The sequence below is a fragment of the Gopherus evgoodei genome, chromosome 2 (genome assembly GCF_007399415.2).
Source record: "Gopherus evgoodei ecotype Sinaloan lineage chromosome 2, rGopEvg1_v1.p, whole genome shotgun sequence".
NCBI lineage: Eukaryota > Metazoa > Chordata > Testudines > Testudinidae > Gopherus > Gopherus evgoodei.
In genome coordinates, this window is record NC_044323.1 from 148,089,631 (window position 1) to 148,115,794 (window position 26,164).

General features: G+C 47.0%; 1 protein-coding gene across 1 annotated transcript in view; it reads right to left on the reverse strand.

Annotated features, from left to right (window-relative positions):
* The window catches only part of FER1L5 (fer-1 like family member 5), a 94,196-nt gene extending 69,914 nt beyond the window's left edge, over nt 1-24,282 (reverse strand). The window contains exons 1-6 of the mRNA XM_030549417.1: nt 24,259-24,282; nt 17,617-17,708; nt 16,918-17,030; nt 9,030-9,151; nt 8,495-8,623; nt 7,917-7,979 (exon numbers count right to left, since the gene is read on the reverse strand). Coding sequence (XP_030405277.1) covers nt 7,917-7,979; nt 8,495-8,623; nt 9,030-9,151; nt 16,918-17,030; nt 17,617-17,708; nt 24,259-24,282 — 543 coding nt within the window. The remainder of the gene's footprint in view (nt 1-7,916; nt 7,980-8,494; nt 8,624-9,029; nt 9,152-16,917; nt 17,031-17,616; nt 17,709-24,258) is intronic.
* Between the last annotated feature and the right edge of the window lie 1,882 nt (nt 24,283-26,164).

A 26,164-nucleotide genomic window follows, 5' to 3' on the forward strand; every position in this document is an offset into this window, starting at 1 on the left:
AAGGTCACTCCCCCTCTGGAGGGAGGGGTGAGTCCAAAACTAGGTGAGGGTCACCAGACCATAATAGTAAACAGACCATAACACTAAGACTTGTTATGTAACAGCTTTGACTGACAGTCAGATTTAGCAGTTGTGTTTGGACTACAAGTATGGACCAATCAGAGAGGCTTTAAAGGTGATTGGAAGATAGAGTATGCTCATATCGGGATTGGGAAACAAGCCAATCTGAAAGGGTTTAGCGGCTGGTAAAACTGAATAAAAGGAAGGAAGGTAGCAGGCAAAAGTCAGTCAAGATGGGGAACCAGGAGAAGATCAGATCAGAAGAAAGAAACCTAAAAGAGCAAAGAACAGCAGAGAAGACCTGAAAGAAGCAGCAGAAGCTGCAGCACCAGTGACAGAACAGAACGAGCTGTGGACAGGGGGAGAGAAGCCTAAGGAGAGGAAGCATGCTAGTTACAGGATAAGACACAAGACAGAAATAGGGTTAATGAGGGAGTATGTTTTCTATAACAAAGTTGAGTGTCTGGGATGTGTGTTTGTTACTATGTATAAAGTTTAGAGTTTATTCAGACTGGTGTCACGACATGTGCAGAACATAATCACCTAAGCCATTTCAATGGTATGACTTGACAGGGTACTTTAACTTGCATACCTGTGCTGTAGCATGTGCGGATAACTTGTTTAAATCGATGCAATTTATATTCAGTGCTTCATAGGGATTTACATTTAACAATTCCATTATTGCTGAACCTATTGTCAGTAATAATACAAATATTTTTGTTTTGGAAATATACTACCTGTGTGTTAATCCTTTGAATGGAAGGCTGTATCTGCATCTTCCCAAGGGTAAACAGATCAAGTCTATCCTGGAGAATTTCCTGAAGGGCATAGGGAGATCCTTGGTCAACCCTGGCAATTCTACTAGAGTGGGCCCCTCCTTTCACCTTGCTAGAACAGATTAATAGGTTAACATCTAGGGAACCCAGAAGTAAGCAACAGGAGAGCTACTCGGGGATCACTCTGTTCCTGGGGTAACAATTACTGGAGGTAAAACACCTCCATACTCTCCTGTTTATGCACACAAAGATTGCATTAGCCCTTGGGGCCACAGCATGACGCTGGGAGCTCACATTCAGCTGATTATCCACCACAAACCCCAAGTGTCACTGCTTTCAAGAATAGAGTCTCTCATCCTGTAAACATGGCCTACATTTCGTTCCCAGATGTATACATTTATATTTAGCCATATTAAACACATTGTTAGCTTGCACACAGCTAACCAAGTGACCCAGATAGCTCTGTATAACTGACCTGTCCTCTTCATTACTTACCCATCACCCAATTTTTGCATCACCTGCAAACTTTACCAGTGATGATTTTGTTTTCTTCGAGGTCACTGATGAAAATGTTAAATAGCACAAGGCCAAAAATCCCACTAGCAATACACACACTTGATGATGATTCCCTTTTTACAATTACATTTTGAGACCTATCAGTAGACAGTTTTTAATCTACATAATGTGTCATGTTGATTTTGTATCATTCTAATTGCTTAATCAAAATATTGTGCAATAAAAAGTCAAATGCTTTACTACTGTCTAAATATATTACATCAATCTTATTATCTTTATCAACAAAACTTGTAATCTCATTAAAAAAAGACATGAAATTAGTTTGACAGGATCTACTTTTGTGCTCGCATCATCAGAAAGAACTCTAATTACACAGGAAAGCTCCTCGCCTTCTCCACTTTGACCCAATGATGTATTTACTTTGGGGCCAAGTCCTGGGGCCCACTTGTGACAGAGGCCCATTGGCAGACAGCCCGCTGTTCTTTGTAAACAACTCATCTCAGGCCTGACAAACTCACTACATCAAACACGACTTACAGGGTATTTATCCATAAAGGAGTAACATGTAATGCATCTACAGAAAACTCACAACTTGTCAAGGCTCATAATCATTATGAAATGTATGTACAGGACTATTTCAGAAATAATGTATTTCAGAGCGTTGGAACTGCTTAGGTGATTATGTTTTGCACATGGTGTCAGGACACTGACACCAATCTGAATAAACTCTAAACTTTATACATAGTAACAAACACACACCCAACTTTATTATAGCAAACATACTCCCTCATTAATCCTATTTCTGATCCTATCCTGTAACTACCATGCTTCCTCTCCTTAGGCTTCTCTCCCCCTTGCTCTGTCTATGGCTCATTCTGTTCTGTTCTGTCACATGCATCCAACCAAGTGGGTATTCACTCATGAAAGTTCATGCTCCAATACCTCTGTTAGTCTATAAGGTGCCATAGGACTCTTCATCGCTTTTTACAGCTCCAGTCTAACACGGCTACCTCTCTGATACTTTTCAGAAATAATGTAACTATACTGTCGGTAGGCTTTATGGACTTGGAGTAAAAGTTAGTTACTAGGGGATAAATTGTTTCGATGATGTCCCATTCTGGCAGGAGGGAGTTGTCACCCCTCCCAGGTTAGCCAGTGAGGTATGCAAGGCATCCAGCCTTGTTCCATCTCAAGACTATCAATGGAAAACCAGCACAAACAACTGCAAACAGCTGACACTACTTGGAGGTGAAAAAGAGACATGACAACAGACGGAGGATCGCCCTGTCTGTGAATAGACTCAAAAGACTGTTTCAGTACAACATCTAGTGGAGAGAGGTTCTCTGTATCCATTCACTGAGGAGACATCTTGGGGGGCTAGGGAGTTTTCAGGAAGGTTTGGATCCTGGTTCCAATCACCAACTGAACTTTTGGGGAAAACCTCCTTTCTTAGCTAGGAAAGGGAACTGTTAATAAACATAGTGCACGGTTTATGATTTTGGTTTATATTGTGATCATTTGTTTCCACCACTCTCTTGTTTCTGGTGGGATCTTTATTCTTTCTTAAATGAACTTTTTTGTTTTATTAGAGGTGCTCAAAAGTGCTGTGCATTGCATAGATGCAGTGATTTAAAGTCAAACTGGCAAACTGAGGCAGAAGTTCCAGGATTTGTGTGAGTAGCCAGTGTCAGGGGCTGGATATCAGGAATACTTCAAAAGGACTTGGGGACTAGGGACACCTCTTGTTAACCTGCAAGGCAAAGACAGGGCTGGCCTACCCCAGAGAAGAGGGCTTAAGTGTCTGAAAGGCTGGTGATTTCAGGGAGCTGGGACCCACCCACCATTGGCAAGGCTCCCTCATGCTGGAGGCAGGGGGTAATAAGATGATTCATTGTCACACAGTGGCTCACTGTGTCACAGGGTAGTTTTGTGAGGGAGTTTAGAGGGAGAGTGTGTCTGTGTACCTAGATACACTTAAGATTCTTTAAACTTAAAGCCAAAAACACCCCCTGATAAAAACAAAACAACAACAAAGAAACACACTTCAGGCGTAAAAAGAGAATGCAGGCAGATATCCATCAACAGAGTGGGGGCTACGCAGTTTATTGCGGCATGTATGATTACCTGCCCTATGGGCGGGTGGCGTTTGTGTGCATTCGGTGCAAGGAGCTCCTGGCCCTCACAGACCACGTACGGACTTTGGAGACCAGAGTGGCTGAACTGGAGGAGCTAAGGGAGACAGAGAGGTACACAGATGAGACTTTCCGGGACACAGCAGAACAGTCCCATCCCAAGTCTGACAGCCTCTGTGCTGTTGAGGAGGATGAAAGTCTCAGAGAAGGAGAATATCCAACTGGAGCAGAGGGAAATGATCCCATAGTTGGAACCCTCTTTCCAGATGATGTTGGGGTATCCTCTCACACTGAGGATACCTCTTCAGGGGAGGGAACTCCAGTTATTAGGAAGAGACAGGTAATAGTTATGGGAGATTCAATTATTAGAAACACAGATAGCTGGGTTTGCAATGACCAAGAGAACCGTATGGTGACTCGCCTGCTTGGTGTGAAGGTTGCGGATCTCTCGAGACATCTAGACAGACTTATGTGTAGTGCTGGGGAGGAGCCAGTGGTCATGGTACATGTAGGTACCAATGACAAAGGGAGGCCAAATTTAGGCTGCTAGGTAAAAGATTGAAGTCCAGGACCTCCATGGTAGCATTCTCTGAGATGCTTCCAGTTCCATGCACAGGGCCAGTTACACAGGCAAACTGCAGGGTCTCAATGTGTAGCTGAGACAATGGTGTAGGGAGGAGGGGTTTAGATTGATTAGGAACCGAGGAAACTTTTGGGAAAGGAGGAGCCTATACAAGAAGGATGGGCTCCACCTAAATCAAAATGGAACCAGATTGCTGGCATTTAACATTAAAAAGGTCGTAGTGTAGTTTTTAAACTAAGGGTTGGGGGAAAGCCGACAGGTGCAAAGGAGCACGTGGTTTGGACAGACACCCCGCTTAGGGGAGGATCTATTAATGGAGATTCTCTATGTCCTAGTAAGGAGGAGAGGATGGAAAATGATGAAATACAGGCAGGATCTGATGAGAAACAGTCAAATGAAAAAAGTCCCATCAATTAGATCATGTAATGGCAGATAGCTAAAAAGTGACATGTTTTTAAAGTGCTTATATACAAATGCTAGAAGTCTAAATAATAAGATGTGTGAACTAGAGTGCCTCGTATTGAATGATGATATTGATGTAATAGGCATCACAGAAACTTGGTGGAATGAGGATACTCAATGGGACACAGTAATACCAGGGTACAAAATATATCGGAAGGACAGAACAGGTCGTAATGATGGGGGAGGAGCACTATATGTGAAAGAAAGTGTAGAATCAAATGAAGTAAAAACCTTAAATGAACCAAACTGTACCACAAAATCTCTATGGATAGTAATTCTATGCTCGAATAATAAGAATATAGCAGTAGGAATATATTACCGACCACCTAACCAGGATAGTGATAGTGACTGTGAAATGCTCAAGGAGATTAGAGAGGCTATAAAAATTAGAACACAGAAGCAGTGAGAGACAAAAAGGCATCCTTTAAAAGTGAAAGTTAAATCCTAGTGAGGAAAATAGGAAGGAGCATAAACTCTGGCAAATGAAGTGTAAAAATATAATTAGAAATACTAAAAAAGAATGTGAAGAACAGCTAGCCAAAGACTCAAAAAGTAATAGCAAAATTTTTTTTTAAGTACATCAGATGCAGGAAGCTGCTAAACAACCAGTGGGGCCACTGGACGATCGAGGTGCTAAAGGAGCACTCAAGGACGATAAGACCATTGCAGAGAAACTAAATTAATTCTTTACATCAATCTTCATGGTTGAGGAGGTGAGGGAGATTCCTAAACCTGAGTGTAGCAGATGCAAAGACTCACTGGTATGGCACCTCCTGCTAGTCATCTGGGAATTAGCACTTTTCCAGGCTCAGAGCACCCTCTGCTGGCTGGTGTCTCACCTGCCTCAGGCCCTGTGTCCCTCCCGGACCCCTGTGCCCTTTTACCTTGGGGTTCTGAGACCAGCAGGTTTAAAACGAACAAAATGAAGTATTTCTGCACACAGTCAACCTGTGGAACTCTTTGCCTGGGAGGTTGTGAAGGCCCAGACTATAACAGGGTGCAAAAAAGCACTAGATAAGTTCATGGAGGATAGGTCCATCAATGGCTATTAGCCAGGATGGGCAGGAATGGTGCCCCTACCCTCTGTTTGCCAGAAGCTGGGAATGGGCGACAGGGGATGGATTATTTGATGATTACATGTTCTCTTCATTCCCTCTGGGGCACCTGGCATTGGCCACTGTCAGAAGACATGATATTGGGCTAGATGGACCTTTGGTCTGACCAAGTATGGCTACTCTTATGTTCACCCCAAGAACGGTTCACCCCTCCAAGGGTCAAATAAGAAAAGATTTTTCATGACTCCCTGGTATGTTTTGTTGTGGCCCCCTGGGTACCTTGATCACTTAGATATTGCTCCTGGCTCCAGTCTCACACTGGTGTAACTTGGGAGTAAACCCATTTAAATCGATGCTAGGATACAGTGTCCAATGGACATGCTGGTTGCTCTCTGTTTCCCCGGCACATCATGTCTGATTCACTCTTTCACCGATTTCAAGGCCAGAAGGGATCATTAGGTCTTCTAGTCTCTGTTATGCAGTGCTAAGTCATATGCCTTACTGTAGCGGGGCAGTCGCCTGCTCCAGCCCTGGAAGGGTTAAAGCCAGCCTGGGAGAGGGCTGAGGCTGGGAAGGAAAGCCTGGGCTGATTGGGGAAGGCAGTAACAGCTGGGGCTATGCCTCAGTCTGGCCCAGCTGGTCCCTATAAGAGACTGAGTCAAAAGCTCAAAGAGTCTCTCTCTGCTTGCAGAGAGAGAAGGGCCTGGCTGCTAGGGAGCTGAGCAGGGTACCGAGAGTGGAGCAGGGCTGGGGGAAGGCTAGAGGAGCTGGGGGAGCTCCAGCTGGAAAACCCCAGGCTGCAGCCCTAGCTGAGGGCCTAAGACAAGTACTGAGGTTGCAAAGGGGCAGCCCAGCAATAGGTTGGTCCAACCCAACCTTGCCTGTGATGAGTGGCTGACACTGCAGTCTGGCCCAGGGCCCGGGGCAAGTTGGGGATTGGCAGTAGCCTATGAGTGAGGCAAGGTGGGGGTAGTGGGTGGGGGTTCCCCTGAGGGGGGAGACCTGAAGAAACAGTGGGGGTACTGCCAGGGGGCAGCACCCACTGAAAGGGTCACCCAGGGTCTGGTAGGGACACGGGGGCCAGCGGTAGCGCGACACCGGCCGACAGGGGGGCGCTCTAGAGGCTGGAAGCTAATTCCCCAAGACAACCAGCAGGAGGCGCCGCAGGGGTGAGTCTGTGCCCAATTACACTTACCAAAGGCTAAGTCTATTACAGCTACTCTGTTACCTTTACCCACCAATGTGTAACCTCAACAAAGCAAGAAACCAGGATTGTTTGACAAGCCCTCTTTTCCATAAAATATGTTGACCAGTATTTATTATATTCCTAGCCTTTAATTCAATATCAGTTGACTCCTATATCAACTTTTCCATTATTTTCCATCCAAGATTGATGTCAGGCTAACTGGCCTATAGTTACGCTGGTCCTCCCACTTACTCTTTTTGGGTACATCTACACTGCAAAAACACCCCACAGCAGTGACTCTCGGAGCCTAGATCTACACACTCTGAATTGCTGGACTTGTGCTACAGTCTAAAAACAGTTGTGTAGACATTCCCAAAATGGCTGGAGTCCAGGGCAGAGGGTGGGCTTCAGAGCCCAAGTGGGAACATCTATGTGACTATTTTTAGTGCCATAGTGCGAGTCCTGTGAGCTTGAGGCTGGAAACCTGGGCTCTGAGACATGCTGCCACAGGGATTTTTCGCAGGGTAGACATAATCTTTGAATGCTGGCACAACATTAGCACTCTTCCAGTTTTCTGGAATTTCTTGCATACAACTGAAGTTTTGTCTGTTGAATTCAGCACCAGTAAAACAGCCTATTATGGGGGCAAGATTTTACTTTCTGTCCTTAGATGGAGTTGGCTTGCGGCAATATGTTTAGTTTCCTCTCAGGACAAAAAACCCTTGTTAATTTATAGTTGCTTTGACACACTCCACCCTTGTACTAAGACTCATGTTACAGTGTCCTGTGATAGCCATGTATGAACCATGGTTAATTCTTATGCAGTCAGAAGACACCACTAAGCATGCTCAGGAAATGCATAGTAATGGCCCACTAACACTGACTGACATCAAAGCCCATCAGCAAACAGACTCAGCACCAACTGTTAGAAGAAAAGAGTTAGAGGGCAGGCTGCTTCAAGGTTCTTCAGTGCCAGGAGAGTAAAACGGGAGACTCAGGTCAACCAGGTAGAAGAGAAGTGATGCAAGATGTCTCCTGCCCTTCATCTGGCCTATACCTGGAGTAGCAGGGAAGGTCCTGCCAGGGAGTTGTGAGATGCAGGAAGCCAGCTCCAAAGGTAGAGGGGTTCTGGTCTCACTATCATACCTGTATGTTTATGGTCTCGTCAAAGAGCTGAGTAGGCGTCTCATGGAAGTTCTGGAAAAATATCTGAGAAAAACAGGGAGAGGTAAATTTAGCGCAGTCCCAAACCTGCCTGCGCTCTCCGGGGAGCTCAGGATTTCACTCACATGCAGCCAGGGTTGTCAATTTTCGTTGGATGTATTCACAGAGGTTTCATCACATGACATAATCTTATACTCCAGGATTTAGTTGGGAGTTGGCGCTGCTTTGAGCAGGGTGTTGGACTAGATGACCTCCTGAGGTCCCTTCCAACACAAATATTCTAGGATTCTCTGAATCCTGGAGGGCTGGCAACCTTACATGCATCACCCCATATTAGTCCCCTTAGGAGTCCAGTCCAGACACTGCCCTGGGGAGGAAGACTATAACTCACAGGGATGGCTGCATCCCTCCTCAATCTTGTCTCCAACTCCCTCAATAACTGGTGCCCTGGGGCCATCCTATGTGGAATTTGAAATTGGCTCACAGACTAGAGAGCCCTCCCCAGCACAGGCTGGATAAGTCCACAAAAGCAGGCATGGAACCACATGATGCCCACCCACCTCATTAAAATAAGGGTTATTCCCCGTTTTGATTCTCGTCCTGTACACGTGGTTGCCGATGAAGACCTTCACCACGGGCTTGATGTTGTTTCCCTGGAGCTGGCGGCCTTCAATGATCCTCACACGCACCTGCAGTGAGAAATACAGTGGCATGATTTAAAGGGTCTCAGGGCAGGGATGTTTTGTTAGCTCAGCTGGGCTCCACTGCTCGAACTGGTCCCAATGACACTCTGACCTGAGGCGGGACATGCCAATGGCAAAACAACCCCAGAATAATAATATCCATTTCCCAAGGCATCAGCTCCATCCAAGGTAGCAGGATGAAGCCCATGGATGAAGGAATATATGGCTGGGATCCTCATATCCTACTACAGAGAGGGAACTAATTCTGGCAAACTAGGTCTATCGCTGTGGGAAAAGGACTGACTTGGCCATTGAGACCCATGTATTGACCACCTTTACCATTGGGCCTGGGCTATATGGAGGGGGGGGAATCTCTACTTGACGGATCTAATTTTTCCTTGGTTCGCAATACCTGGAAGTCCTGTTTTTTGTCTGTGAGTTCTCTTCTGGAATTTATTCCACCGCTGAGTCCTTCCCTCTGATGATCCTTTCCTGTAATACTCCGGATGGCTGTGGTGACCCCAATGTGTGCCCCTGGAGATGGTCAGAAAGGGAATGGATTGGCCTGGGGTGGATGACCTGGAAGAATAATCCTTTCCCACAGAGCAAGTCAGAACAAACATTCTCTGCTCCTCCTTTGGCAGCTTTGTCAAGGACGGTGTCAGACATGGGAGCTTTAATTTCACTGGTTTGATACATTGTGTCTGTGGCTGCAGAGCGTTCAGGGTCAAAGCAATTAAGTCAGAATCTGGGACACAGATCATTGGATATGAGGAGCCTAAGAGCATGTCCCATATAAATACCTTACTACATGCAGTCTGAATGATCTCAATACACACGTACCACATTGTGCCAATGGGGGGGTGAGCTCTGATCTTCACAGGGATCAAGTGTGAGTCCTGCTGCGCACCTGCACAGATGGGTAACGGCTAAAATGAGATCCCGTAAATCCCTGAGCAGGCTACCCATGTTGCTGGAGCCTGCATATGGGCTGGACAGGGGGAGGACTGAGAGAAAAACATCCAGTCTTGATTTGAAAATTGCCAGTGATGGAAAATCCACCATGGCCTTTGGTAAGTTTTTCCAATGGTTAATTACCATTGCTGTTAAAAATGTATGTCTTATTTCCAGTCTGAATTTGTCTAGCTAAAACTCCTAGCCATTGGACTGTGTAATAACTTTCTCCGCTAGACTGAAGAGCCCAGTATTAAATATTTGTTCCCTATGTAGATATGGACAGATTGTGATTAAGTCACCTCTTAACCTTCTTTTTGTTAGACTCAAGGAGCTCCGTCTATTTATCGCTATGAGGCAGGTTTTCTAATCTGCTGATCATTCCTTATGGCTCTTCTATGAATCCTTTCCTATTTATCAATATCTTTCCTGAACTGAGGGCACCAGAACTGGACAAAGTATTCCAGCAGTGGTCATACCAGTGCCAAATACAGAGATAAAATAACCTCTTGACTCCTACTCAAAATACTACTTTTTACGCGTCCAATGATCACATTAGCCATTTTGGCCACAGCATTTTCCTGGGACCTTATGCATGGCCCCCCAGTTAGTCACTGTTTCCCAGGATAGAGTTCCCCTGTGCTGCAAGTATGGCCTACATTTTTTGTTTTATATTCAGTCACATTAAAACACACATTATAGACTTTAGGGTCAGAAGGGACCAATATGATCATCTAGTCTGACCTCCTGCACAAAGCAGGCCACAGAACCCTACCCATCCATTTCTATAACAAACCCCTAACCTATGTCCGAGTTATTGAAGTCTTCAAATTGTGGTTTGAAGACCTCAAGCTGCAGAGAATCCACCAGCAAGTGACTCATGCCCCACGCTGCAGGAGAAGGCGTAAAACCTCCAGGGCTTCTGCCAATCTGCCCTGGAGGAAAATTCCTTCCCGACCCCAAATATGGCGATCAGCTAAACATTGTTTGCTTGTGCTCAGTTTACCAAGTGTATCCAGATCACTCTGTATCAGTGACGGGTCCTCTTCATTATTTATCACTCCCCCAATTCTTGTGTCATCTGCAAACTTTATCAAGGATTATTTTAAATTTTCGCCCAAGTCATTGATAAAAATGTTAACTAGCATAGGGCCAAGAACTGATCTCTGCAGGATCACACTAGAGACACACCTAGTCAATGATGATTCCCCATTTACAATTACATTTTGAGACCTATCAGTTAGTCAGTTTTTAATCCATTTACTGAGTGCCACGTTAATTTTACATCATTCCCATCGTAAAATTATATGAAGTTAGTTTGACAGGATGTATTTTCCATAAACCCTTGTTGGTTGGCACTAATTTTATCACCCGTCTTTAATTCTTTATTGAGTTCCATATCAGCTGCTCTATTACCTTGCCCAGGATCAATGTCAGACTGACAGGCCCATAATTACCCAGGTCAATCCCGTTCACTGTTTTTAAAAATTGGCACAATACTAGTCTTTTTCCAGACTTCTCGAACTTCCCCAGTATTGCAAGACTCATTGAAAAATTAACATTAACAGTCCAGTGAGCTCCTAAGACAGCTCTTTAAAAACTCTTGGATGCAAGTTATCCGAAGTTGCTGATTTAAAAATGTTTAATTTATTTGCTTCTGTTTAACATCCTCATGGCATACTAGTAGAATGGAAAGAGTGTCATCACCATATGAAGAAATTACATCCCAAATAAGTTTTTATTCTGTCCCTAATGCATGCCAGAAATAGTTATTGAACACTTCTTCCTTTTCTGCTTCATTACTTATAATACTACCGTTTCCACTGAATAATGGACCAATACCATTGTCAGAATTCTTTTTGTTCCTAATATTCTTAAAAATCTCCTTTTTATTGTCTTTAACTCTGCTGGCCACAGATTTCTCCTTCTTTCCCTTTACAATTTTCTACAATTAATAGCTTCTGATTTATATTCATTACTATCAACTTCCCCGTCTTCCATTTGTTATGTATATATTTTTTATTTTTCATATCCACCTTCACTTCTCCTCTAAATCAGGTTGGGTTTTTTTAACTGGTATGGCCTTCTTTCCTGGTTGTGGGATTCTGGCTTTGGGGACATCTGTTACAGTATTCTTAAACAATTTCCAATGATCTTTCATATTTTCCTGATTAAATTCTTCGTCCCAGATTATTTGGATCATAATTGTTTTCAGTTTTGTGAATTTGGCTCTTTTAAAGCACCAAGTCTGTCTGTCTGGCTAACTTGTCAGGACTATATTCTGTTTGCACATTATATAGGTGATCAAAACATGATCCTCTCTACCTAAGCTACCATTAATTTTTAGTCCTGTGATCAGTTCCTCTTTGGACTAGATGATCTCCTGAGGTCCCCTCCAACCCTAATAATCTATGATAAGTTCTGTGATCTATGATTTGTTAAGATGAGGTCTAAAACAGAATTCCTCCATGTTGAATGCTGCACTTCTAGATTTAGGAAATTGCCATCTATAATATTTAGAAATTCCAGGGATGTTCTGGTACTGGCAGTATGAGACGTTCAACAAGTATCACTCAAGTGTAATTCCTGCCCACTGTGTCAGCCCATGTCCAAGTGCTGGTGCAGACAGCGAAGCAAGCTATGTTAGCCAAAGGGCTACTATTTCACTTCTGCATGGGAGCAAGGGGGAAGTAGGGACTAGACCATGATTCCCAAAGTCGCAGTGTGGCCCCAGCCCATAGAGATTAAAGTTGGCAAAGCACCTATCAGATCACTTGCCCATCCTCTCCTGAGCCAGGTGGTACTGTCCCATGTGGCTCATTCTCCAGGGCTTTGTCCAGTTCAGTTTTACTTGACTCAAGCAATGGGGCCTCTACCACTTCTTAGGAGATGATTCCACATGGCACAGGGAGGAAATGGGCATCATAATGGTCTCTGGAACTGGTAGGAACAGTCACATACTCATCATGGGGTGGGGATGTGTGAGATGGAGTCAGGCTGCGGTACTTTTCCCCCACCCCCCCATGCTTTTCCCCCAAACTCAAGAAAACTCCCCTCACAAGAAACCAAGGCCAAGTTGATCTGGAAAACGTAAACATGATAAATTACATTTACAGCACAGGAAGGTCCAATCAGCAGATGCTCACTTACTTTCACCACTGGCTTTTTGTTTTCCTGGCTCCCCTATCGCCTTGAGTCCTGGAGGGGTGTAGGAGGCACTTAAATTGATGGTACACTGAAATTCAACAACAAATAGAATTAAACCACCTCCATTGGTTTGGGTGTAGGTGTGGTGACACTATTCAAAGCCCAGGAGCACAGGGTACCCTCCCAGAGTTGCACACAAATCCCATGCAGGATCTGTTTGTTTGCAATATGGTAATGGCCCCAAACACTACACGTTACTCTAAGGGTGCATGGGCTTTTCCTCTGGTGCAGAGGTGCTCAAACTGTGGGACGCGCCCCTCTAGGTGGGCACAGAGGAACGTGCACGGGTGTGTGGCTGGGGCCTGGGCCAGTGCCCATGAGGGAGCAGGGAAGGAGCGCTGCCCAGCTCCGCTCCTGGCCCCAGCTGCCGGCCCTGCGCCTGGGGCTCCACTCCTGGCCCTGTGCCTAGGGTCTTGGCTGCTGACCCTGGGGCTCTGCTACCAAACACACCCCTTCTCCCAGCAGGGGCCCCAGCCTGGGCCCCCTTATCCCTGTCCACATCCCCGCCTCCCGGAGCCGTGACCCAGCAGCGAAGTAAAAAGATTGGGGGCCATTGGGGTAACCAGTGTGTGTTAGTTCAATTCCCCAGGTGCCCACCCTCACCCCCCAAGTGCCCTGAGGCAGGGTGAGTGCGAGGATGCTGGTCCTGGGGTCCCCATCACTGTTACCATTACCCAGCAGGTCCAGTGCTGTCCCACCATCTTGCTGCCCAGCCTGCTTCACGGGACCCACACAGCATTGCAAGAAGTCACCCCCCAACCCCTGGCTCTCTGTCTCTCACCCTCCCTTCCCCGCTGATGTGCTGGGAATCAACATGGCTGTGGTGTCCATGTCCTGGCCCCACACCTGGCCCATGCACATGTGTCCTGGGAGGGAGCGGAGCCACTACGCATGCCCACAAGTTCCTACTCCAGGCAGCTGGGATTTGACAGGGATGTGCGAGCTTCCTCCCCCAATGTGATGATTCCACCTCCCTCCCCACATAGGCTTCAAACTGGACACCACCCAGGTCTCCCCTTTGCTCTGTGCCGAGAGGGCCGTGCCTGGGACGTGAATATTCAAAGGGGGACTCAGCAAAAAAAAGTTTGGGTTCCTCTGCTTTAGTGCTTTACAGGAACAGGGCAGGTTGAGTGAAACTTAGTAGATAACACTTTTCTCCTCTGAGCATGCCACAGACTTTCTTCACTTCTTCAACTTCCCTCACTTGAGGATCCCAAAGTGCTTCACAAACAACAATTACAGGATTCCATACCCACTGCCAGGTGGGTCAGGATGGTGCAAGGGCAGCTAATCATCAACAGGACCCCTCACCCAGTGTCCCTCAGCTTTGGCCACAGAGGTTTCAACGGCCTGCATCCTTAGCTATTAACTGGTGGTGTCTCCACCTGACATGCCCCTCAGACAGGGGAGACAGTCGGGGGATCGCCTGCACTCCCCTCGGACAGAGTTGTCCTCCTCTAATCGTCCCACCGATCATGTTAGTCAGTCTTTCATCCTCCAAGGTTCACCCAATTACAAGGCTCAACACAGTTGGCAAGGTGAGCACACTGCAGTTTTCACCATCTCTCATGTACCCAGCAACAAGTGTGGCTCCCTTTTTCATCAGACTCATTAACCTGGGTTACAAGCATTAGACCCATTTTACAGATGGGGAAAACTCCAGCAGGAACCATCCCTCTACTGATGATCAATCCAGGAGAGACGCATCAGACCCCAACACTGTCTAGGACAATGTGAGTATGACAGTAGCTGTAATACGTGCATGGACATAGCTAGGATTTGTATATGCTGTGATATTTGTAACTTTGCTGGTAACTTGAATAAAATTGATAAAAGATATTAGACCTGGTTCTTGCGAGTGTCTGTTACTTTTCTTGGTGTTTATGTGTTCCTATATGCTCTAGATCTGAAACAAGTGGCAGAGGTAACTCTATTGAACTTGAGACTGCAGCCACCAGAGCCAAACTCACAGTGGTGTAAAACATCATCACTAAATTCACGTTAAATAAAAATAAAAAGCTACACTTGTAGTAAGATGAAGCCCTGAAACGTAAACTCTTATCAGAGGCCCGATATGAGGCCTGAGGCCTGAACTAAAGTAATGGTCAAGACTTTGCTAACATAAAGTAAAGTTAAGCTGTGAGCCAGAGGCAGGCCCTGCTCGCAGAAGCGGGCAAGGAAAGGGCTGATGCTGCAAAAAGAGACATACCTGAAAGGTACTGGACACTAGATAACAGAACATTCGCATACTTGTACACGCCATACAGATAACAAGGAACGGGCTGACCCATCCCAATGACAGGGCCAAAAGGGTAATAAAATGGATAGAGTTGTTTTGTTCGAACCAACATGTACAAGGTGAGAGGCGGCACCTTGCTACATAGAGAGGTTGCATCTCAATACATCAGGAGTGATGTGTAACTTGTTTGCACCTCTGTATAAGAATGCATCCCTAAGTGGATGTCTTTGTCCAGCCTAGGGGGCAGTGGAAAGTCCCACCACAAACTGAGCTGAGTCCATTGCCAAGCGGCACATATTCATAGTATGTCCTGTAAAGTCTAGAGGGAACTATTACTGTGCTTCGTTTGACAATAAACCTGGCCGACGTGGGGGTTCTCTCAGGGTCTGCTGTGTCAGCAATCTGCGCAGAGCTGGGGCAGCACACAGAGGGAACGCACGCACGCAGCCGATTGATATCAACATTAAACAGAGCAGAGCACCACACCGGTAGCATCTGACAACAACACTATTGTGACAATTTGGTCTACAAATTTACCCTAATTTCAAATTGAGCTGTAAAAAGTGAGAATGAGTTTATAAGATGTCACAATTACCTATAAGAACAAACACTGCTGGGCAGAAGTCCAAACGGGAGGCAGACAGACTGAATTAGTCCCGAGAATAAGGCCTCCTGATATAACTCAAGGACTGTTTTAAGATCATGCCTGATAACAAGAGAGGATGGGTTATTCTACCCACCAATCCCTTTGTGAGTCTGTCATGGGGTGTACGTACCCCATGCTATCCCAGCAACCAAAGGGTTACTATAGGCACTGCCGGCCACTACTGACTGGCAGTCTCTCAGCAGCTGGGAAGCAGTGGGGTAGGGTGGCTAGTAGAGTGAGCAGGCTGCAGAAAGGAGCTCCTGCCAGCAAGCTACCAAAGAGCCACCCAGAGACAACAGCCCAGGACAGGATGAACTGACCGACGGCCTGAAGAGATCCAGGAGAAGGTAGGAAGGAGCTCAGGGCATTGCCAAAGTTGAAGAATCCTGATCCTGCTTATCTGGCTTAAGGACCTGAGGTGGAACCGAGTGGACTGGGCAGGCCTGGGCTCCCCTACTCACCCCCTGATGGAATTGGGAGTGGAGAAAAGGTAGGCTCCCAGTCACCAGGAACAGACTGTCAGTCTCACTAGGCTGTGAGCCCAGAGGCTGTGCCATGCTTGGTCAGAGGGGGCACTGTTATACTAACGCACCGCCTCAGAGGGTCCTTAAAGAAAGAGACTTTGGGGAGAAAAATTGGCTACTGGAGTGAGCTTATTATTATGGCTGCCACCCCGCCCATCTCCTGGGATGCCACCATCATGATGCCAAGCGATGTCCTAACCAGACCAGGCCAGAGAGAGGGACCCAGATGACATCACTACTCTGCTGGCCCTGGCTGGATCCCAACCCCTATCTGGGATGAAATGGGATTGGACTGACAGCAGCTCCAGCCAGCTCAACTAACTTCTTTCTCCCACCAGGGACAGTTATTACCATCTTTGATACTTTCTAACAGACTGTCAAATATGGTGGGAAAGGGGAGGTTTCCCTTCTAAAAGCTCTCTCCAGCTAAGGGAATGGGAACAAGGGAGGTGGTTCAAAAGAACACCTTACTTAAAGTTTTGCATTTCAAAGGCTTCCACTGTCACCTCCTATTTTCTGTACCTTTAGTAAAAGGTTAAAATGTTGTTTCCTGGTGGGTTTGCCACGGTACAAAGCAGGCTGAGCTCTCTGCATACCAAACCCTGGACATTTTTGGACACTCTTTGACCTTGGACAATGACTGGGTTATGGTAACAACTTTGGCTCATTTGTTGCATCTATATAAGACCATAGGATGCCCCTTCTCTAAAGTGAGGGTTACCCTTCTTACTTACGCCTGTTGGCTGGTGGCCACTGTCCAGAAGGGCCAGGTTCTTCAGGGTGAGGATGCTGCTTGGTTTTGCAGCAAGAGATGTTAGAAATACAGTAGCAGAGCCCAGATCCCTGGAGGATAGAAACACCTGCTTGTCAGTAGCACTAGCATTCCCCTCACCAATCCCAGGAAGGGAGTCTCACCCTGATGGTCTCAGTGAGGGTCTCAAGGTGTGAGAATGGTAGCCAGTGTTCTGCTTTTAAAGGATAGAGAAGCCCTGTGGACCAGCAATTAATGCCATACAAAAGACTTGGTTAGATTCCTCAGTGCCAGACTCCACTCTTTGCAAGGAGAGGGTCCTGGGCAGGGGCAAGGGCTGGTACATTCCAATTTTGAGGGGGTATTTAGGGGGAGAGCAGAATTGTTGCTACTTGGAAATGACCATTTAGTCTTTGTCTTGCCCAGGAAAAGCAGCAACGCTTAGGTCAGGGTTAGCTGGCATGTGCTGAATCCAAGCTATGTGACCACGTTCCTAGTTGAGACAAAGCTTTAGAAGAAGGAACAACAAGGTCTCTGGTCTCCTTGGCTGGAAGGAAAATACTGTAGTATGTGCATGGGGGAGTACATATGGATACACAAGGCTGCAAAAAGATCAAGAAGGGACCTCCCCCAAAATTGCCCAAGAGGCTCCGTCTTTACTTGCTGTTGACGATTCACCTTTCTGTAGCCAAGTGACCCCACTCCCGGAGTTGTATGTCCACAAAGGAAGCGCTGTCCAGTGGCTGATCACTCAGGAACCACACCAGCGTCTGCAGGGGAAGCAACACAATATACACTTCACCGTGCACTGTGGGTCCGATCCTGATCGGACACTGGAGTTACTCCCGATTTACACCGGAGTGACATCTGAATCAAACCCCGGAGATGGGCAAGGAGACAAAGAGAAGCAGGTCTAGAATTGTTGCCCAGGTTAAACATAAATAGTGCCCAAAGCATTGCAACCAAGTGGGGGATACTCGTGAGTTTGTAGAAGGAGGCCTGGGCTGACAGTCAGGAAAACACCAGGCCTTGTGAAAGGGCCTTCAAATCAATTGTTCTGCCCCTTGCAATTGCCTGATGAAAAACAGCTGGAAGACCAGCCCCTTGGGGGCTGTTGATTGGCCCCTGTTGTATGTCTGCTCTCTCTGGGTCACTGCTTCCCTGTGGGCTCAGTTTTTACCTCTTCTCTTACTAACCCATGTTGCTCAGTCTGCTATTCTGGGTATGACTACACTGCAAAGAAAAACCTGCAGCAGTGACTCTATAGACCCGGGCTCACCAGGCTCAGGCTACAGGGCTAAAAATAGCCATGGACATGTCTGCACTCAGGCTGGAGCCCGAGCTCTGAAACCCAGTGAAGGGGCAGGTCTCAGAGTCTGAGTGCCAATGTCTACACAACTATTTTTAGCCCTGTAGCCTGAGCCCTGTGAGCCGGCGTCTGTAGACCCAGGCTCCGAGACTCGCTGCAGTGGGAATTTTTTTTTGCAGTGTAGATGCACTGTGGCCTGGGGGACCTACTTGTAGACTTTAAGGCCAGAAGGGACCATTGTGATCATCTACTCTGACCTGCTGCACATTACAGGACCCAGACCCTCAACCACCCGCTCCTGTAACAGACCCCTAACCTCTGGCTGAGTTACTGAAGTCCTTAAATTATAGTTTAAAGACCCCAAGTTACAGAGAATCCGCCATTTACTCTAGTTCAAAGCAGCAAGTGATCCGGGCCCAGGGGTGAAAGTAACTTAAAGGACTTACCTACCCAGAGTCCTGAGCGGGGGTGTGACCTCAACCGGAAGAGGCGGGGCCTTTCAAGATTTAAAAGCCGTGTGGCTCCGGCTGTGGCTAGGAACTTCAGGACCTTTAAGTCACCCTGGAGCTACCAGCTGCAGAGGCAGCGGGGAGCCCCGGGGCTCAGGGGCAAATTAAAGGGCCCGGGGCTCCAGCCACCACGGAGCTCCAGGCCCTTTAAATCACCACAGTGGCCGGAGCTCTGGCAGCGCTTTAAAGGGCCCGGGGCTTCCCACAGCAGCTGGAGCTCCGGGCCCTTTAAATTCCCACCCGAACCCGGCTGCCAGAGCTCCAGTGGTGATTTAAATGGCCCAGGGCTCTCTGCAGCAGCTGGAGCCCTGTGCTCTTTAAATCACTGCCGCGGAAGCCAGTCCAGTCCGGCACGGTGTACTGGCTCTTGCAGGTACACCGTACTGGACCGGACCGGCTTACTTTCACCTCTGCCTGTGCCCCATGCTGCAAGGAAGGAGAACCCCTCCCCCCGCCAGGTCTCTGCCAATCTGACCCAGGGACAATTACTTCCCAATCCCAAATCTGGTGATCGGTCAGATCCTGAGCATGTGGGCAAGAACCACTAGCCAGACAGCTGGGAAATTATTCCCTGTAGTAGCTCAGAGCCTGCCCCACCTAGCATCCATCTTTGGCCATTGGAGATATTTGCTGCTAGCACATATAGGCTACGTGCCATTGTAGGCAGCCCCATCAGGCCATCCCCACCACAACTTATCAAGTTCAGTCTTGAAGCCAGGGAGAATTTTGCCCCCCACTGCTCCCCTTGAGAGGCTGCTCCAGAACTTCACTCCTTTGATGGTTAGAAACCTGTGTCTAATATTGAACCTAAACTTGACAAATGTACTTGCAGTATGGCGTCTGCCAGGCTGAGGGGGATGCACTGACCTACCATGACAGAACGCACCCATGTATTCACACTCTACACACTAATGTAATAAACCTTGTACAAGGCATGCTTGGAGGTATCACATGAAAACTGATAATTTGCTGGTCAGTATTATCATGGTAAAGTGCACAAAGTAACATTACATGTAAAGTTATAAACATAAGCTGAAATCATGACTGAAGTATGTTTCCCAGATCAATCTGGAGAGTGGTTAAACCAGTTTCTCGAAGACAAAAGGGCAAGCTGACACACCAGCAAAGTATCAGCAAAGCCAATGGGCCTTTACCTACCAAATGTCTGGTCTTTGGCAAGGAAGGGAAGCAGGGACAAAGATCTGTATCTTAGCAAAGAAACAGCATGAAGTCTCCTTCTTCCTGCAGACTGCCTGTCTCCTGGTTTTTAGCTGACAATGCTTTTCAAAGAGGGACTAAAACTATAAAAAGAAAGGGGCAAACACCCCAAGGCACCCCCCTCTCTTTCCCTACCCATCTCATTCTCTGCATCTGAGAAAACAAAGGAAGCAGCCATTGGACTCTGGGGGAGGGAACTGACATGAAGAGTTTGGTCAGTAATGCTGCTGGAGACATGTGGTGAGAAACTTTGCTTTGGAACTAATATAGTTTGTTACATTAGACACCAGAACATGTTTTATCCTTCTTGTAAGCCTTTCAGACTTCTATGCCTCATTGCTTGTACTCTCTTAAAATCTCATCCTTTGTAGTTAATACACTTGTTCTATTGTTTTATCTGATATAGTGTGTGTAAGTTAAAGTGCCTCAATAAGTCCATTTAGGATGGTAAGTCGTGTGTATATTATTCTCTTGAAGGAATAATGGACTTAATAGATTTGGACAGTCCAGGAGAGGGCTGGTCAGTACAAGACATACATTTCTGGGGGAAAAATCCAGGATTAGAGGTTTGCTGGGGTCACCCTGCAGTACAACCATGGCTGGTAAAAGACAGAGGATAACCCAAGTGTCGCTAGCAGGCTGCAGTACGTGCAAACATCTGGGAGTGACTTGCACGCTGGTGGCTGTTTGAGAGCAGTCCACATTGGAAGATACAGCAGCAAGGCACTACAAAGGCATCCCAAGTTACAGGACAGGGGTGACAGGGCTGCTCACTGGCCTGGATTGTACCCTGGTATATCCCACCTATTTCAATCTTTTCTTTGACCACCCTGTACTTGTAGGTTTCAGATATTCATATATGGTTCAGTCATGGATTGCAAAGGTTTTAGGGACCTATATGATAAGGTCAGGTTCTAGAGAGCCACAGGGCTGGTGGCAGGTGCTAGGAATACTTTCTGCTGACTTATCTGACAACCAGATGGGAGAAAGCTTGGGCTGAGTTTTCGGTTTTGTTATAAAAACTATAATACATGCAAACCCCGGGGAGATGGTAAATTCAGAGTCGTGTGTGCAGGCGCACAGGCACATGCTGTGTTAGGAGCAGAGGGGGAACACTGTGCGGGGAGGGATAGCTCAGTGGTTTGAGCATGGGCCTGCTAAACGCAGGGTTGTGAACTCAGTCCCTGAGGAGGCTGCTTAGGGATCTGGGGCAAAATCAGTACTTGGTCCCGCTAGTGAAGGCAGGGAGTTGGACTCAATGACCTTTTGGGGTCCCTCCCAGCTCTATGAGATAGGTATATTTCTATATCTATATATATATAACACCGCCTGCTCACAGGGGCTTACCTCATTCCAAGTGGGATTCTGTTCCTTCTGTATAACTCTTGTACTTCTTGTGACATCTAAGAGAAATTAGACATATGATGGATTCCCAGCATGCAGCTCCACGGAAGTGGTGGTGTCTGAGTGTGTGTGAGGAGGGAACACAGCCCATTTACAGTGTTCACTGGGTCAGGTCTCTTTTTCTTATGATATCCAGTGTTGAGCCCAGCCTGCTTTTGCAGGGAACAACCTTGCACTGGGAGGGAAACAGACTGGATGAGGGAATAGGTCTTTTCCATCTCCAGTCTATTTCTTAAATTCATAGATTCCAAGGCCAGAATGGATCACTATGCTCATCTAGTCTGACCCCCTGGATATCACAGACTACAGGACAGCCCTGAAAGTCAAATGCCATACAGAAGTCTAAACTTTCAAAAGTTTCTAAGGAATTTGCATGGCCAGTTGCCATTAATTTTATTGAAATCTGGGCATCCAAGTGTCCCAGGGGGCTTTGAAATCTCAGCCTTCATGTTTACAAATCTATATTTTCTTCTCTTGCTTTAGTTTTGACCTGCTTTGTGCTTCAGGCAGATCCCTTAAAATGCCGCTCTGAGCCCCTTTAACTGCTGAAGGCACTTCCCTTGGGGAATCCTTGAGACACTCCACCTCCCAGCCCACCTTTACCCCAAAAGTCTGTGGATCCCATCAAAAGGGTGAGATTGACCCTTTCAGAGAGAGCAGGGCCAGTGCACTGTCACATCAGCTGACCCAGACCTGACTTTAAAACAGGGCACCTGGGCCTGGGGAAAGAGAGGCCAGGTGAGTGAGAACTCAGAGGCTGTCAAAGTTCACTGCGGGGGAGGCAGTGAAAACCTGAGAGGAACTGTCTAAAAGGGGGCCTCCAGGGAGAAAAGCTGAGGGAGGTAGTGCTCTTGGAACAGGGCACAGAAGCAGGAACCAGGAGCTGCAGGACTTCCCGGGGAGCGGCAGCCATGAGAGTCTGAGAGGGAAAGGGGGGAAATCCCCTGGAAATTGTAGCCAGGGTGAGATTTTGTTTAAGTTTGGACAATAAACCTGAGAAAGAGATGTGGGTGTGGCAGAGTCTTTACCAAGATGGGGAGAATCCTGCCTTGTTACAATCCCCAGCTGCACAGAGGGGCTTCTTGTCCTTCTATACTTAGTAGATTCATTTCTCCTGTGCCACCCAGCTAGAAAAAGGAGGCCCTTAGTGTCCAGAGACCACTTTGTGATCCTCAAACAAAATGTACCTGAGAAAGGCAAAGGATGATCAATTATCTACTGGAAAATGCTGAACAAGTTGCTGTTACCTCTGAAGCTGGCAGACACATGCGAGTCAGGTGCGGTGAATTTTGTAGTTGGGATGTTAGCAGACAGAATGATGAGGTGTAGCATTTCTGTCTCACCTCTGCTGTGGCTCTCCTTTCTTCCCAGCAAATGGCTTTATTCTGCAACGATGCAATCCCTTCAGTTCTTTCTTATTTCCCCTTCACTCTGCCCCAGCCCTGTTTTTGTCCTGCTGGAGTGCTGTTAGTAGTAATAACTCCTGTGTTTACAGCTTACCTCCTAATGCCACTTGGAGGTTTTGTCTCAGAAGTCCTGTCTGTACGGAATGCAATTTCTGTTTCCAGGAACTACATCAGAACAAGGAGTGACATCATACAGAGGAGAGTCAAATAGTGCATCCAGGAAGTGATGCCATAATAGAAAGGAAAGAGGCTTCCATTCATAGACCAGCTATGTTCAGCTGTTTAATCAGTGATATGTTTTTTGAGATAAAACCTGAGGTGCTGACCATGTTGGGTATTGGTAATACCTGGACACTTTCTGGTATCTTGAACAAATTCCCACTCTGGTAGCTGCATTCGGCCTGCCTTTTCAATTGGACAAAATGCTTTGTTCACTATCTGACCTAAGATGTTATGTAGTGTTGATATGAGTTGTTAAACAATGGCCAAGCTACTCTCCAGAGTTGGCTATATTTAACTGGTGGGCAAATGAACCATAAGAACCCTCTTTCTTAAAATGAAGCTTTGTTCTGTATTTTGAGTCACTTAACATTTTGAAGACTTGATCTAATAATAAGTAATCATTTTCAGACAATGTCCTTTCATTCCCTGAAAAATGTACCTAGCTAGAGTATGAGGCTTAACTAATGTTTAAGTGCTTTGAGATCCCTGGAGATAGACAATAGCAATTAGTCAACAGAAGATCTGATTATTTATTACTGCTTATTTCAGCAGCTTGTGGAAACTTCCTAAGCAGAATGAAAGGCTGCTGAGGACCCATGCAAACCATGAGGGAGAAATTCTGCCCCCTTGAAGTGGAGGGGTATTCTGCTATTGACTTCAATAAGGCCTGGGTTTTCAGCCTGATCATGTAAGTGCCCTGTTTCTCCTTATGATGGACGCATCTTGCTTCAGTAGCCAGTTATGTGGCTGAAACAAGCTACATGCTGGTATTTAAGAGCCTAACAACTTAAGAGTGGTCAGACCAAAGGTCTATCTAGCCCAGTATCCTGTCTTCTGATAGTGGCCAATGCCAGATGTCCCAGAAGGAATGAACAGAACAGGGAATCATCAAGTGATCCATCCCCGTTGCCCACTCCCAGCTTCTGGCAAACAGAGGCTAGGTATACCATCTCTGCCCATCCTGGCTAATGGCCATTGATGGACATATCCTCCATGAGCTTATCTAGTGCTTTTTTGAACCCTGTTATAGTCTTGGCCTTCACAACATCCTCTGGCAAAGAGTTCCACAGGTTGACTGTGTGCAAACAATACTTCCTTATGTTTGTTATAAGCCTGCTACCTATTGATTTCATTTGGTGACCCTTAGCTCTTGTGTTAGGAGAAGGAGTAACTAACACTTCCTTATTTACTTTATCCACACCATTCATGATTTTATAGGCCTCTCATATCCCCTGTAAGCATGCAGACTCACCCTGCAGCGCCTCCTGCTGGTCATCTCGGGGAACTGCTCTCCAGCCATTGGAGTGCCCTCTGCAGGCTGGTGTCCTGGCTACCGCTTAGCCCTCCTGTGTCTTTCCCAGACCCGGTGCCCTGTTATCTGGGGCACTACCCCCTGGCAGTAACCCCTCAGTCTTAGGGTCTCCCCAGGGAACCCCCACCCACTATCCTCACCTCAATATACAGCTACTGCCAGTCAACATTTAGCCCCACTCCCTGGGGCAGACTGCAGTGTCAGCCACTTATCATAGACAAGGTTGAGTTAGACCTGCTGCTTCTCTCTCTCTCTAACTGGGCTGCCCCTGTGTAACCCCAGTACTGGTCTTAGGCCCTCAGCTAGGCAACAGCCTAGGGGTTTTCCAGGCTGGAACACCCCAGCCCTGCTCCACTCCCAGTACGCTGCTCAGCTCCCTAGCAGCCAGGCCCTTCCCCCCCAAGCAGAGAGAGACTTCTCAGCTTCTGGCTGCCCTGGCCTTTTTATAAGGCCTGGTTGGTCTGTTTGGGGCATGGCCCCAGCTGCAGCCACTTCCCCCAATCAGCTGGGGTTTTGCTCCCTTCCCGAGCCCCAGCTCTCTGCAAGGCTTTTCCAATCCCTTCAGGCTGGGGAGGGTAACTACCAAGGCTGCCCAGAGGAGGTGGGGCAAGTGGGGCAATTTGCCCCAGGCCTGGCAGCGGTACGAGTCTTCGGCAGCGGGGGACCCTTCAGTGCTGCCGAAGATGTGAAGTGACTGAAGGCCCCCTGCCATGAAAATGCTGCCAAAGACCCGGACCGCCGCTGGGTGAATACAAGTGCTGCAGCTCCCCGGCTTTGCCCTCAGCTCCCTGAATCCTCTGGGCAGACCTGGTAACCACCCCACTACACCTCCCTTAGTCACCTTTTTTCCAAATAGTAAAGTCCCAGTCTTATTAATCTCTCCTCATACAGAAGCCATTCCATACCCCTAATCATTTTTGTTGCCCTTTTCTGAACCTTTTCCAATTCCAATATAGCTTTTTTTTGAGATGGGGCAACCTCATCTGCACGCAGTATTCAAGATGTCAGTGTATGTATATAGAGGCAATATGATATTTTCTGTCTTATTATCTATCCCTTTCTTAATTATTCCCAACATTCTGCTTTCAGCTACCTGAAGGGGGGTTCCAAAGAGGATGGAGCTCGGCTGTTCTCAGTGGTGGCAGATGACAGAACAAAGAATAATGGTCTCAAGTTGCAGGGAGGGGTTAGGTTGGATATTAGGAAAAACTTTTTCACTAGGAGGGTGGTGAAGCACTGGAATGGGTTACCTAGGGAGATGGTGGAATCTCCTTCCTTAGAGGTTTTTAAGGCCCGGCTTGAGAAAGCCCTGGCTGGGATGATTTAGTTGGGGATTGGTCCTGCTTTGAGCAGAGGGTTGGACTAGATACCTCTTGAGGTCTCTTCCAACCCTGATATTCTATGATTCTAAGGGTTGATGGGTGCTAAAGGGCTTGGGGGGGGGGGGCGGGGAGCTGCCGGTGGGTGCTGATAACATGGTATATTTCAGTCAAGCAGCAAGCACACCACAAACACACACACTACTGAGAACAAACGTACTCCTCCTTCACCTGGAGAACTTCCTCCAAAACTCCTGTTCCCAGCTCCTGGTCACTACCTCCAATCAGACTGGAAAACAAACACCCCAGGGTGCCCAGAAGATGCTGTGTTATTTCAGTCCCATAACTGAGTCCCTGCTGGCTCACTAAAACAATCGGTGAGAAACATGAGCACAAACGCTAGACCCCAGTCGGGCTGCTGATGGTGGTGGGGAAAGCATCCTAGACCCACTTTCAGAAAGGGCCTCTAGTATTGCCGAAAAACCGCTGGGGCAGAGGAGACATGGTCCGGGGCGGCGGGGTCCCTG